At 37.9% G+C, this 15002-nt stretch overlaps 1 protein-coding gene across 1 annotated transcript in view; it reads left to right on the top strand.

Moving 5' to 3' along the window:
* Positions 1 to 15002, top strand: part of PER3 (period circadian regulator 3) — a 66567-nt gene that overhangs the window by 40255 nt on the left and 11310 nt on the right. Inside the window, 2 exon segments of the mRNA XM_089901864.1 lie at positions 295 to 965; positions 2632 to 2743. Of these exon segments, the coding sequence (XP_089757990.1) occupies positions 295 to 965; positions 2632 to 2743 (783 nt within the window).

Raw genomic sequence — 15002 nt, 5'->3', positions numbered from 1 at the left:
GTCAAATTTATAAATCATACGTGAGTACTGGGAGATACGGAGTGGAGTATAGGAGTTTTGCTTGTAAGAAACTGATTGAGAGATACTGAAATAAGTTTATTTTATAGCAACAGCTTTTACCCAGGATCTTGTTCATCTTTTCAGAGCTATTTTCTGTCATCCCTGCAGTGGACATAGTTACTATCGGCCAATGTTTATTCCTTGTAAAATCTACTTAGAATTATCTATCAACATTGTCCTTCTCTTCTGTTCTGGCTTAGTTTTCTGTAACACGCCTTCCTCTTTACCCTTCAGGAGATTCTGCTTCCAAGCCTACCCGATCCGCTGGTTGCAGGAAGGGGAAGCACAAGCGTAAGAAGCTGCTCATGTGGTCAGACAGCAAGGGCACTAAGGATGACTTCTGTCCCCACCTCGTAGGAGAGGCCCAGGATGGACAGCCCTGGTGCCCTTCCTCCACCTCCTCTCCTTATGCCTCTGGCCCATTGCTCCAGGCTGCAGTGGTGGTTCCCAGCCAGGCACCTTGCCTAGTCCAAGCCCTTCCCCTCCCAACCATGACCTCCCTGGGGAGAGAACGTGCAGCCTCAGAAACTGTGTTGCAGAGTCTGCCTGAGCCGCCTTTCCCCAATGGCTTGCAGTCTTTCCCAGCTCTGCCCTCTGCTTGCTTAGATACTTTTATGAACATCTTCCTGCATGACCCCGCTATCTGTCCTCTCTTGTTACCACCATTCTCCCCATATCCATTCTTGGGAGCAGCAGGCTCTTCTGAAATACCCGCCTCGGTATCAGCAGTGCCTCCAAATCCAGGCCCACCATCTTCAGCCATCAGCCAAAGGAGCGGTGAGGGAAAGTGGGGGACCCAGAATGAAGGGCACCCCCTCATTAACTCAAAGAGCAGCTCCCCGCTCCAGCTCGACCTGCTGCAGGAGGACAGGCCCAGATCGTGTGCATCCCCAGAAGCTGAGTATGTAAGTGACACTAACTTTCAACACACAAGAGAGAAAATAAATGTGCGTCCTCTTATTAAAATTAAGGTTTTTGCACTGAGGCTCAAGACTAATGGCCTAGATGGGTAACTGTATTACAGCTGAGGTTGAGACTTTGTTCTGCAGAAACATGCAGTATATCCTTCAGACTCCATTTAAAAAGCTGCAGTGAAAGAATCTGCTGTGTCCTGAGTTCTTACATACTTTGCGAGGATTTCCCCAAAGTGCTATCTTTCAGATTTTCTTTGTGAACTGGATTTCCCCTCTGCTTTAAAATTTGATATCCAGGTATTAAACTTAAGTGTGCATTGCCTATAAAATGTGTTTTCTTACTTACAACTGGGGTTATGGGCTAGACAGGAACAAGCCATACTGATAAGACATGAATTTAGCAATTTTACTTTTTCAGACACAGTTGTAGGACACCAGGTCTGTATGGAGTGGGTAGGAGCTCATTTTTGTCATTAATTATCAGTAATGTAGTCAGTTTATATAGTTTTATACTTACACATGTCATTTTTTAAAACGAAAAATTTTTGGTCACTTTCCTTTAACTTTTCATCTCTTTACCTAAAATGGCATTCTCAGATTTACTTGTCAGGTTACACTTTGGGATAAGACTTTCCTATACTTAGGTATAGGATCCAAGACAACGTGAACATTTACGCAAAGTTTTTCTTCAGTCTTCCCTTCAAGGCATAATAATGATTTTAAACAAATGTTCAGAATCTGATGATCCAAATCAAGAAAGTATGCTCGATTTTGAAAGCCTGATATTAGTACACTTGCTAGAAACCTAAGGCAAAGCCTGGGCTACGGAATCAGACCTGGCTTCCAATCCCGGCTCTGCCACAGGTTAGGTGGCTTAGCTTACACAAGATATTTAACCTTTCCATGCCTTTGTTTTCTTATTTGAAAAATGGAAAGATTAAGACTTCATGGCTTTTTCTGAGGACTAAATTAAGTAATATTTATATGGCCCTTCTCCCCATGCAGTATAAGCTCAGGACAGCTGGAACATGGTTTTGTTCACTATTATATTACTAGCGTTTTGAACAATTCTTAGAACATATAAAGTGTTCAATATATGTGTTCTGAATGACAAAAAATAATAATAAAGCACATACCTGTATGGTTCCTGGAATGTAATAGGTGCTCAAAAAGCAGTAGTATCTTTAATAAATATAAATTATAAATATAAAATATATATGATATATATATAAATTATAAATATAATTATATATATATTATATATATTATATAATATAGGGTATATATACCTATATATATATAGGTATATATATATATATATACCTATATATTATACCTATATATTTTATATATATATAATACCTATATATTATATATATACAATATTATATATATAATATATATAATATTATATATATATTATATATATAATATATAAATTATAAATATAATTATATATATATATAATTTATAAATATAAATTATTATAAATAAAGGAACTTTGACCACATTCCTGGGGGCAGGCTGAAAATGTTTTACTTCTCGGTTATGTATATACCTTTTTTTCTGTTTAACATGTGAAGTTGAAGATCTGCCAGTTATTTTGTAACAGGGTGCTTGAGGTGTTCAAATCTTTTCTTGTGTCCTTACTTTCTAGCAGCCTGTCAGTCTCAACAGTGAGAATAAGGACGATCGTCTTCCTCCCAGTGGACTGTCTACAGTGCCCCTGCATGAGGCTTCTCCGCCGGGAGCTGGTTCTGCAGCAGCAGGTAGTGGATCAAAGTGACACCTCCTTCACCCTCTGTGGTCAGGAGGTGACTAGGTAACAGGCTGTCTGGTTTTGGTCCTGGCGTGAAAGTAAAGTATTTCTTTTCTTTTTGTAAGCTTTATTGGGGTATATTTACATACAATAAATTCACCAAATTTAGGGGTACAAATCAAGAATTCTCACAGATTGTCTACATTCGTGTAACCGCCGCCACCGTCACCATATAGACCGTTTCCAGACTATGACCGTTCGCGGTCTGTCTGCCGCCCTGATCCTCCACCTCCTGGCAAGCACTGGTCTGCTTTCTGTCACTTTAATGCTGCTCTTTCTGTAACTTCATATAGATCGACTCATCCAGTTTGCAGTCTTTTGTGTCAGCATAGTGCTGTTGAGATTCATCCTTATTGTGTATATCAGTAATTTGTTCCTTTTTATGGCCCAGTGGAATTACATTGTATGGATAGCAATTCATCAGTTGATGGTTATTCGGTTGTTCCCAGTTTGGGGCTATTATGAATAATGCTGCTGTGAACATTAGTGTATGAGTCTTTTTGTGGACATATGTTTTCATTTTTCTTGGGTAAATACCTCAGAGTGAAATTGCTAGGTCACATGGTAAGTATACGGTTAACTTTATAAGGGACTGCCAGCTGTTTTCCAAAGTGGCTGTACCGTTTGCATTCCTATCAGCCACATATGAGAGCTCCAATTGCAGTGCATCCTGGCCAACACTGGGTATTGTCCATCATTTAAATTTTAGCCATTCCAGTGTATACACAGTGATACCTCATTGTGGTTTTATTGACTGTTGATTAATGGTGATGGCTGTCTTCTTGTGTACTTATTTGCCATTCATATGTGTTCACATCTGTTGCTTGTTTTGTGGGGGTGGTTTGTTAGTTTTCTTATTGAGTAGTAAGAGTTCTGTATACATTCTGGATATAAGTCTGTTATCAAATACTTGTTTTGCAAAAATTTCTTCCCTGTTGTGTGCCTTGCCCTTTTTTTTGATCTTTTATTTTTATCTTCGTTTTGAAGAGCAAATGTTTTTAAATTTTGATGAAGTTCAGTTTATCAGTTTTTTCTTTTGTAAGTTGTGCCTTTTATGTCCTTTTTAAAGAAGTCCTTGCCTAACTAGAAGTCACTAAGATAGTCTCCTGTTTTCTCTGGGAAATTTTAGAGATTAAGCTTCTATATAGCTAAGTCTGTGATCCGTTTTTAGTTACTTTTTATATATGGTGTGAGCTCACCTCCTCTCATAGGCACACCAGAATTGCCACTATTTACGGAACATTTGTCGATGAAAAAGACCAGAACCTACTGCAAAAGATCTTCTACAACTAAAGATTTAAAGAAGGAACCACGAGATGGGTAGGTGGTGGGGAGTCGCAGTATAGGCAAGACCCATACGCTGGGTGGGTGACCCACATATGGAAGAATAATTACAATTGCAAGGTTCTCCCCAAGGAGCAAAAAGTCTGAGTCCCACATTGGGCCCCCCAGCCTGGGGGTTCTACTCCAGGAAGATGAGCCCCAAGAACTTTTGGCTTTGAAGCCCAGCGGTGCTTACTTTTGGGAGAGCCAGAGGGCTGTGGAAAATAGAGACTCCACTCTTAAAAGGCTCACAGAGAATCTCACCTGCTCCAGGACCCAGGGCAGAAGCAGTAATCTGAAAGGGGCCTGGGTCAGACGCACATGCTGATCTTGGAGAGTCTCCCCAAGAGGCAGGAAGCAATTAATTGGAGCTCACCCCTGGGGACATAGGCATGGTGGCAGCCATTTCTGGGAGCTCGTTCTGCCACATGGACTCTGTTGCTGGCAAGCGCCATTTGGGAATCCTTGTAGCTTATTAGCCACAGGACCCAGCCCCACCCCACCCCCCAGCCCTAAGGCACCAGGACTGGGAAGCCTCAGGCCAAGCAACTAACTGGGCAGGGACACAGCCCCACCCAACAGCAGACAGTCAGCCTTAAGTCCCCCTGAGCCCACACCTTCCCCGGGACACAGCCCTGCCCACCAGAGGGCCAAGGACCAGGCTCTACACACCACTGGGCAGGCACTAGATCTGGGACACCCAGGGCCCTGCATGCAGAGACCCTGGGACCTAGCTCCACCTACCAGAGGGCACGCACCAGACCCAGAATCCCCTATCCCAGCCACCAATGAGCCGGTTCTAGCCTTGGAACCAGCCTCACCCAACAGTGGGCGAGCACCAACCCCAGGACAACCACAGCCCCGTAGCCTGTGGACCTAGCCCACACACCAGCAACCAACCTACCAGATACACAGAAATAAAAACAGCAAGTTAGGCAGAATGAGGCAACAGAGGAACATGTTCCAAGCAAAGGAATAAGATTTAAACCCCAGAAGAGCTAAGTGAAGTGGAGATAGTCCATCTACCCAAGAAAGAGTTCAAGGTAATGATTGTAAAGATGATTAGAGAACTCCAAAGAAGAATGGATGAACAGAGAGAGAAATTAGAAGTTTTTAGCAGTTAGAAAATATAAAGAACAACCAAACAGAGGTGAAGAATACAATCATTGAAATGAAAAATACACTAGAAGGAACCAACAGTAGACAAAATGGTACAGAGGAATGGACCAGTGAGGTGGAAGACAGAGTAGTGGAAATCACTGAAGATGAACAGGAAAAAGAATAAAAAGATGTGAGGACAGTTTGAGACATCTGGCACAACACCAGGCATACTAACGTTCACATTTTTGAGGTTCCAGAAAGAGAAGAGAGAGAGAAAGGGGCAGAGAACATATTTGAAGATATAATAGCTGAATATATCCCTAACCTGGGAAAGGAAACATATCCAAGTCCAAGAAGAACAGGTAATCCCGAAGAGGACCACACGAAGGCACATTGCAATTAAGATGGCAAAAATTAAGGATAAATAGAGACTATAAAGAAATAATAAGTGGGAACTTCCCGAGCATGGGGAAGGAACTGGATATACAAGTCCATGAAGCTAAGAGAACACCTAATTACCTCAACACAAAAAGACCTTCTTCTCCAAGACACATCATATTAAAACTGTCAAAAGTCAATGGCAAAGAAAGAATTTTAAAGGCAGCCAGGGGAAAAAGGATGATAACCTGCAAAGGAAACCCCATTAGGCTATCAGCAGTTTTCTCAACAGAAACACTCTAGGCCAAGAGAGAGTGGAATGACATTCTCAAAATACTGAAATATAAAATCTGTCAGCTAAGAATACTCTATCCAGCAAAGTTACCCTTCAGATATGAAAGAGAAATAAAGGCTTTCCCAGACAAACAAAAGCTGAGGAAGTTCATCACCACTAGACCTGCCTTACAAGAAATGTTCAAAGGAGCTCTTCTGCCTGAAATGAAACGACAAGAGTACACAAAACCTTGAGTTAGGTAAAATAGAATCAGAAAAATCACAACTCAGTCAGAATAGGTTTTTAAGCACATTATTACAGCATAAAAGTCAAAAAGAAGGAAAGCAGTAAAAATAACTATAGCTACTTCAATTTGGTAACAAACTCACAACTTAAAAAGGGATAATTTATGACAACTAGAACATAAAAGGGGAAGATGAGAAGGACAGACCTGTATAGGTAAGTGAAGATAAGGTGCTCTCAGCATAAAAAGGACTATTTTATCTATGAGATATTTTATGCAAACCTCATGGTAACCACAAAACATAAATCTAGAGCAGAGACACGAAACATAAAAAAAAAAAACTGAGAAAAACATCATACAAAACCACCAAACCAAAGTGGCAGACAGAAACACAAGGAAAAGAAACAATGGGGAAATAGAGCAACCAGAAAACAAAAGATTAAAAGGCAGTAGTACTAAGTCCTCATTTGCCAATAATCACCATAAGTGTAAATGAATTGAATTCATCAGTCAAAAGTCACAGAGTGGCTGGATGGATTACAAAACAAGACCCAACTATACACTGCCTCCAGGAGACCCATCTCAGCTCAACAGACAAACATAGACACAAAAGAAGGGATGGAAGATGATACTCCAAGCAGATGGCAGCCAAAAGAAAGTGGTATAGCCATACATATATCAGACAAAATAGACTTCAAGCCAAAAAAGGTAACGAGACAAGATGGACATGATATAATGATGAAGGGGACAAGTCATCAGGAAGATATAACAGTTATTAATATTTATGCACCTAGCATAGGCGCATTAAAATATACAAAGCAATCATTAACAGACCTAAAAAGAGAAATTTGCAGCAACACAATAACAGTAGGGGACTTTAAAACTCCTCTTACATCAATGAATAGATGTCCTGTGAACAAGGAAACAGTGGTCTTAAATGAAACATTAGACCAGATGGATTCATGGATTTGTATAGTCAATTCAAATGCAGCAGAATACACATTCTTCTCAAGTCCACATAGAACTTTCTCAGGGATAGATCATCTGTTGGCACACAAAACAAGTCTCAGTGCATTTAAGAAGATGGAAATCATATCATGCATTTTTTCTAATCACAGTGGTGTGAAACTACAAATCAGCTATGAGAAGAAAGCTGGAAAACTCACAGATATGTAGAGACTGAACAACATGCTACTGAACAACTATTGAGTCAGTGAAGAAATCAAAAACTACCTGAAGACAAATGACAATACAACATGACAAAGCCTACGGGATGCAGCAAAAACAATACTAAGAAGAAAGTTTATAGCAATCCAGGCCTACCTCAAGAAACAAGAAAAATATCAAACAGTCTAACTTTACACCCAAAGGAACTAGAAAAAGAAGAACAAACGAAGCCCAAAGTCAGTAGAAGGAAGGACATAAAGATCAGAGTCAGAAGAAATGAAATAGACACAAAATTGACAGACCTTTAGCTAGACTCACTAAGAAACAAAGGGATAAAGCTCTGATAAAGAAAACCAGAAGTGAAAGAGGAGAAATACGATACCATAGAAATACAGAGGATTAGAAGAGTATATTGTGAACAGCTACATGCCAACTACCTGGACAACCTAGAAGAAATGGGCAAATTCTTAGAATCATACAGCTTTATAAGAGTGAATCATGAAGAAATGGAAAATCTTGATAGATTGATTACTAGTAAAGAGAGTGAAACAGTAATCAAAGACGTCCCAAAAAAACAGAAGTCAAGGACCAGACAACTTCACAGGTGAATTCTCCCAAACATTCAAAGAAAGTTTAATACCTATGCTTTTCAAAACTCTTCCAAAAAACTGAAGAGGGGGAAACACTTTCCAACTCATTTTACAGGGCCATCATTGCCTGATGCCAAAACCGGACAAGGACAGCACACAAAAAAAGAAAATTACAGGCCAATATCTCTGAGGAACCTAAATGTAAAAATCCTGAAAAAAGGTTAGCAAATACATTTAAAGGATCATACATCATGATCAAGTGGGATTTATTCCAGGGATGCAAGGATGGCTCAGCATCCACAGATCAGTCAATGTGAAACACTGTGATTAACAGAAAGAAGGATAAAAATCAGATGGTCATCTCAAGAGATGCGGAAAAAACATTTGACAAGATTCAATATCTATTTATAATTTTTAAAAACTCTCTATAAAATGGGTATAGTAGGAACATACCTCAACATAGTAAAGACCATGTATGACAGACCCACAACTAACATCATACTCAGTGGTGAAAAGCTGAAAGCTATCCTTCTAAGATCTGGAAGAAGACAAGGATGCCAACTTTCACCACTCTTACTCAACATAGTATTGGAAGTCCTAGGCAGAGCAATTAGGCAAGAAAAAGAAACAGAAGGCATCCAAATTGTAAAAGAAGGAAAACGAACACGATTTGCGGATGATATGATTTTATATATAGAAAACCCTAAAGACTCCACACACACAAAAAACTACTAAAAATAATAAATGAATGTAATAAAATTGCAGGGTACAAAATCAACATACAAAAACCTGTTGTGTTTCTATACACTAAAAATGAGCAGAAAGAGAAATTAAGAAAATCCCACAGTCACAACAAAAAGAATAAAATATCTAGGAATGAATTTAACAAAAAGAGGTGAAAGACCTGCATACTGAAAAATATAAGAAATTGAAGAAGACGGAAATAAATGAAAAGATGTTCCATGCTCAAGGATTAGAAGAGCTAACATTGTTAAAATGTACATACTACCTAAAGCAATCTACAGATTCAGTACAATCCCTATCAAAATCCCAAGGGCATTTTTCACAGAAATAGAGCAAAAAATTATAAAATGTATATGGAACCACAAAAGACCTCAAATAGCCAAAGTAATCCTGAGAAGAAAGAACTGCCTGAGTTCAAGGTATCATACTCCCTGAGTTCAAGCTATATCACAAAACTATAGTAATCAAAACAGCATGGTATTGGCAGAAAAACAGATACATAGCTCAGTGGAACAGAATTGAGAGCCCAGAAATAAACCCACACATATATGGACAATTAATTTATGACATAGGAGCAAAGAACATACAATGGAGAAAGGATAATCTCTTAAGTAAATGCCATTGGGAAAACTGGACAGCCACATACAAAAAATGGAAACTAGACCCCTGTCTCACAGCATGCACAAAAATTAACTCAAAATGAATTAAAGACTTGAATGTAAGACCCAAAACCATACAACTCCTAGATGAAAACAGGCAGTACACTCTTTGACATCAGTCTTAGCAATATCTTTCTGTGGAAATATATATATATATAGGAAATATATATATATATATATAGAATATATCTATATATAGAATATATCTCCTCAGTGGAAACAAAAGCTTCTGCACAGCAAAGAAAACCATTAACAAAATGAAAAGAAACCTACTGTATGTGAGAAGATATTTGCAAGTCATAAGGGGTTATTATCCAAAATATATAAAGAACTCATACAACTCAACAACAAAAAAACACAACCCGATTAAAAAACGGGCAGAGGAGCTGAATAGACATTTTTCCAAAGAAGACATGTAGTTGGCCAACAAGCACATGAAAGGATGTTTAACATCACTAATTATTAGGAACTGCAGTTCAAAACCACAAAGAGATTATCACCTCATATCCATTAGAATGGCTGTTATCAAAAAGGCAAGAAATAACAAGTATTGGTAAGGACGTGAAGAAAAGAAAACCTTCATACACTGTGGGTGGGAACGTAAATTGGTGTTGCTGCTATGGAAAACATATAGAGACTCCTCAAAAAATTAATAGAACTGCAATATGATCCAGCTATTCCACTTCTGGGTATTTAGCCAAAGAAAATGAAAACACTAATTCAAAAAGATATATGCATCCCTCTGTTCATCACAGCATTAGTTACAGTAGTCAAGATATGGAAACAATGTAAGTGCCCATCAATGGATGAATGAATAAAGAAGTGATGTGTATTAAACATTTTTTTAATTTTAAAATACATCTATATACAGTACACACAATGGAGTACTATTAAGCCATAAAAAAGAGGAAACCTTGCCATTTGCAACAAGATGGATAGACTTCGAGGGTATTATGCTAGGTGAAATAAAGCAGAGGAGAAAGACAAATACTGTATGATTTCACTCATGTGTAGAATATAAAAAACAAACAGACCGAAAAAATGAAGAAAAACACAAAAACAAATACTCTGTAGGTACAGAGAACAGAATAGTGGTTACCAGAGGGAAAGGGGGGTGCTAAGTGGGTAAAGGGGGTCAAATGTATGGTAATGGAATCTACATTTTTGGTGATGAGCACGCTGTAGTGTATACAGAAGTAGAAATAACAATGTACACATGAAACTTATAAATGTCATAAACCAATGCTACCTCGATAAAAAAAAAAGATTTAAAAATAAATAAGTTGTAGAATCAGTTTCTTAATTCCTACACAAAAGCCTGCTGAGATTTTGATTGACATCATGTTGAATCTACTGACCAATGTGGGAGGAATTATTATCCTAACAGTATTGAGTCCTCTGATCCACGAGTGTGATCTGTTTCTTTATTTATGTAGGTCTTTAATTTTTCTCAGCAATATTTTGTAGTTTTCAGTGTACAGGTTACACTTACTTTGCTAAATTTATCACTAAGGATTTCGTAATTTTGATGCTATTGTAAATGGCATTTTAAAATTTCAATTCCCAATTGCTTGTTGTTAGCATATAGAAAGCCAATCAAATTTTGTGTTTCGCACTTGTATTCTCAAAACTTGCCATAGTTTTACTTTTTCTTTTCTGATCTGTATACCTTAATTTATTTGTCTTTCCTTTTTGGACTGGCTAGGACCCCCAATATAGTACAGTAAGTCCCCTACATATGAACCTTCAAGTTGCAAATTTTCAAAGGTGGGAACGTGCGTTCCGTCAGCATCAGGCGTAAGTGACACTGTAGCTTGCCCTCCGTCTCCTACTGCTGACGGCCCTTCAGCTCTGCCATCTCCCACCTCCTCTCCCTCCTTCAGTCAGTAGCTCTTCTTGCCTGTTCACTCGATGCCAGCCCCTGGATGCCAGCTGTTGTACTGGACTACTATACTTTTCAAGGGACTGTACTGTAAGATTAAAAATGTTTTCTTTATTTTTTGTGTTTGTTTTTTATGCATTATTTGTGTGAAAAGTATTATAAACCTATTACAGCACAGTACTATATAGCCGATTTTGTTAGTTGGGTACCTTGCTAACTTTGTTGGACTTACAAACAAATTGGACTTAGGAACGTGCTTTCAGAACGGAACTTGTTTGTATGTAGGGACTTACTGTATTGAATAGAAGTGGTTAGACAGACATTCTTGCCTTGTTCATCGTCTTAGGGGGAAATCTGTCACAGTTTCAGTAAGTATGATGTTAAATGTAGGTTTTCCTTAAATGGCCTTCAGTAAGATTGAGGAAGTTCCTTTCTGCTGCAGATTTACAGAGATGCTTTTTCTGCATCTATTTTTTAAAATAAATATATTTATTTATTTATTTTTGGCTGCATTGGGTCTTCGTTGCTGCACGTGGCTCTCTTTAGTTGTGGCGAGCAGGGGCTACTCTTCGTTGCAGTGCACAGGCTTCTCATTGTGGTGGCTTCTCTTGTTGTGGAGCATGGGCTCTAGGCATGAGGGCTTCAGTAGTTGTGGCATGCGGGCTCAGTAGTTGTGACTCGCGGGCTTTAGAGCTCAGGCTCAGTAGTTGTGGCACATGGGCTTAGTTGCTCTGCAGCATGTGGGATCTTCCCAGATCAGGGCTCGAACCTGTGTCCCCTGCCTTGGCAGGTGGATTCTTAACCCCTGCCACCAGGGAAGCCCTTCTGCCTCTACTGAGATTAACCATATGTTTTTTCTCCCTTGTTCTGTTAATATGGTGAATTACATTAACTAATTTTCAAATATTAAATTAACCTTGTATTTGATCATGCTATTTTATCCTTTTTATATATTACCAGATTCCTATATCCTAATACTTTAAGGATTCTTGCACCTATTATGAGAAATATTGGTCCATTGTCTTCTTTTCTTATGATGTCTTTATCTGGTTTTGGTATCAGGATAATACTGGCCTAACAAAAGAAATGAATTGGGCACTGTTCCCTCCTCTTCTGTTTTCTGGAAGAGTTTGTATTGAATTGATATTATATCTTCCTTAGTATGGTTGGTAGAATTCACCAGTGAAGCTATCTGGGCCTGAAGTTTTCTTTATGAAAGGGTTTTTAAAAACAAATTTGATTTTTTTTAATAGACATGGTTAATAGACTCAGGTTATCTATTCCAAAGAATGATCTTTGGTAATTTGTATCATTCAAGATGATACAAATCCATTGTCCATTTCATCTAAGTTGTTGAATTTATTGGCATAAAGTTATTTATAATAGTCCCTATCCTTTTAATGTCTTTAGAATTTATACTAATGTCTCCTCTCTATTTGCTGATATTATTACTTTTTCCTTATCATTCTGGCTCTATGTTTACCACTTTTATTAACTTTTCAAGGAAGCAACTTTTGATCTCATTGGGTTTATTTGCTATTTTTTTGTCTTGTATTTTATTGATTTCTGCTCTAATCTTTATTATTTCATGTGTTTACTTTGGATTTTATTCACTCTTTTTCTCATTTCTTAAGGTGGAAGCTTAGAGCATTGATTTGAGACCCTTTTTTCCCCTCCTAATAAAAACATTTAAGGTTTTATATATCCCTGTAAGCACAGCTTTAGCTGCATCCCTCAAATTTTTGTATGAGTGTTTTCATTTTCATTCAGTCCAAAATATTTTATAATTTCCCTTATGTTTTCTTCTTTGACCATGGGTTATTAGACATGTATTTATTTCCTAATATTTGGGGATTTTCCAGGTATTTTATTGATTTCTAACTTAATTGCAGTCAGACAACATTCTTTGTATTTTTTTTTAATTTACTGAGGCTTGTTTAATAGTCCAGAATTTGGTCTGTCTTGATAAATGTTTCATATGCACTTGGAAAGAATGTGTGTTGTGCAGTTGTTGAGTAGCATCTTCTGTAAATGTAAATTTGGTCAAGTTGGCTGATAATGTTGATTCAGCCTTCTACATCCTAACTGATTTTCTATCTACTTGTTTTCTCAGTTATTAAGATAGGGCTGTTAACATGTCCACCTATAATTGTGAATTTGTCTATTTTTTTCTTGCTGTTCAATCAGATTTTGCTTCATGTATTTTGAAAATCTTTTATTAGTTGCATACACATTTAAGATTATGTGCTTTTGATGAATTGGTTTCTCTATTATGAAATGTACCTTTCTTGATGTCCACTTTGTCTGATATCAGTGTAGCTCCTCCAGCTTTATTTTGATAGTGTTTACATGGAATATTTTTTTCCATCTTTTTACTTTTATCTGTGTCTTTATATTTAAAGTTGATTTCTGGTAACCAGTGTATGGTTGGGTATTGCTTCTTTATCTATGTGACAGTCTCTGACTTTTAATTGGAGTACTTAGACCATTTACATTTAATATGATTATTGATATGATCAGGTTTAAATTAAATCTTCCATCTTGCTACTTGTTTTATGTTTGTCTCATTTGCTCTTTCTTCCTTTTTTCTCTTCCCTTCCTCCTTTTGGGTTAATTGTGTATTTTTAATGATTCCGTTTTCTCTCCATTATTGGCCTCCCAGCTATTCTTTTATTTTTTTTTCCTTTTTTCCTTTTTTCCTTTTTTTTTTTAGTCATTGCTCTAGGATTTATACATGCATCTTTTACTTATCCCAGTTTACCTTCACATATTATACCTAGTCTATCACTTTATGTCTAAGAACCTTAAAACAGAGTACTTCCATTTTCCCTCTTTTGTGCCATTTCTGTCATACACTTTACTTCAGCATGTATTATAAACCCCACAATAGAAGTGTTACTGTTTTTGCCTTAAACAATTACCTTTTAATGAGATTTTTCTAATGAGGAAAAATGTCTTTTATGTTTACCCATACCCTTTTTTAAAAAATTAGAGAGGTACTTTGTTTTGTTTTGTTTTAATTGTTCCAAAGTCAATGAGAAGGACCTTGAAGGGTCACATGCAAGATAGGAAAGGAATGATCCATGAGGCTCCATAACAGCCATGAAGCGATGGGCCTTGGGATGGATGGATGGCTTCTCTATTGTAACAGGAGGGCGGTGAGGAGAGAATGTAGATACGAGTAAGTTTATGTTTGGTATCAGGATGATGAATTTCCTTTCTAGTGGCTTCCTTTTTTTTTCTTAAAAAATAGGTGAGAATGAGGGAGGAAATAGAGGAGTAGAAGATAATCCTGCTGGGGATAGACTAGTGTGCTGACCACAGAACTGTACCAGGATTACGGGCTTTGTGATGATCCTCTGGTGGTGATGAATTTACTGTAGAACCAATGCACCCTGTTATACGTGACTTTCTCTATGCCTTTGGCGACTTGGGCTTAGATAAGAACAGAATTGATAAGTGGCTTTATCAGAGTTACATTTTGATAGTTGTGGAAAATTAAAGGGAAAAAGAAGTCTCAGGTATTGCAGAGTGCTACTGAATGAATGATGGGCTTTGGGCTCTAAGCAGAATGGCTAAGGCACTGTTCCAAATTTGTAGTTGGAACGGTAGAACAAGCAAACAAGAAATTGAAGCTGAGAGGTTGGTGATTTTGGAGACGGAGCTGGAGATGGAGCAGTTGTGGGTGATGAGAACAAACAAGGAATGGCCTTGGGAGGAGGCTAGTTCAGGAAGACTGAGAAGGAGATCTTGGGAAGATCGAGGAACTGGAAGGCTGAGGTGACCTGGGATGATGGCTGCGCTGGGTGGTGAAGGACCCTACCAGCTAGTTGCCAAAGTCTTTGAA

This window comes from Delphinapterus leucas, chromosome 1, assembly GCF_059928025.1.
Source record: "Delphinapterus leucas isolate spDelLeu-1000000601 "Yukka" chromosome 1, BTC_Dleu_Yukka2, whole genome shotgun sequence".
In the NCBI taxonomy this organism is placed as follows: domain Eukaryota; kingdom Metazoa; phylum Chordata; class Mammalia; order Artiodactyla; family Monodontidae; genus Delphinapterus; species Delphinapterus leucas.
Note: the sequence above shows the minus strand (reverse complement) of the source record. Positions and strands in the feature narration are given on the sequence as shown.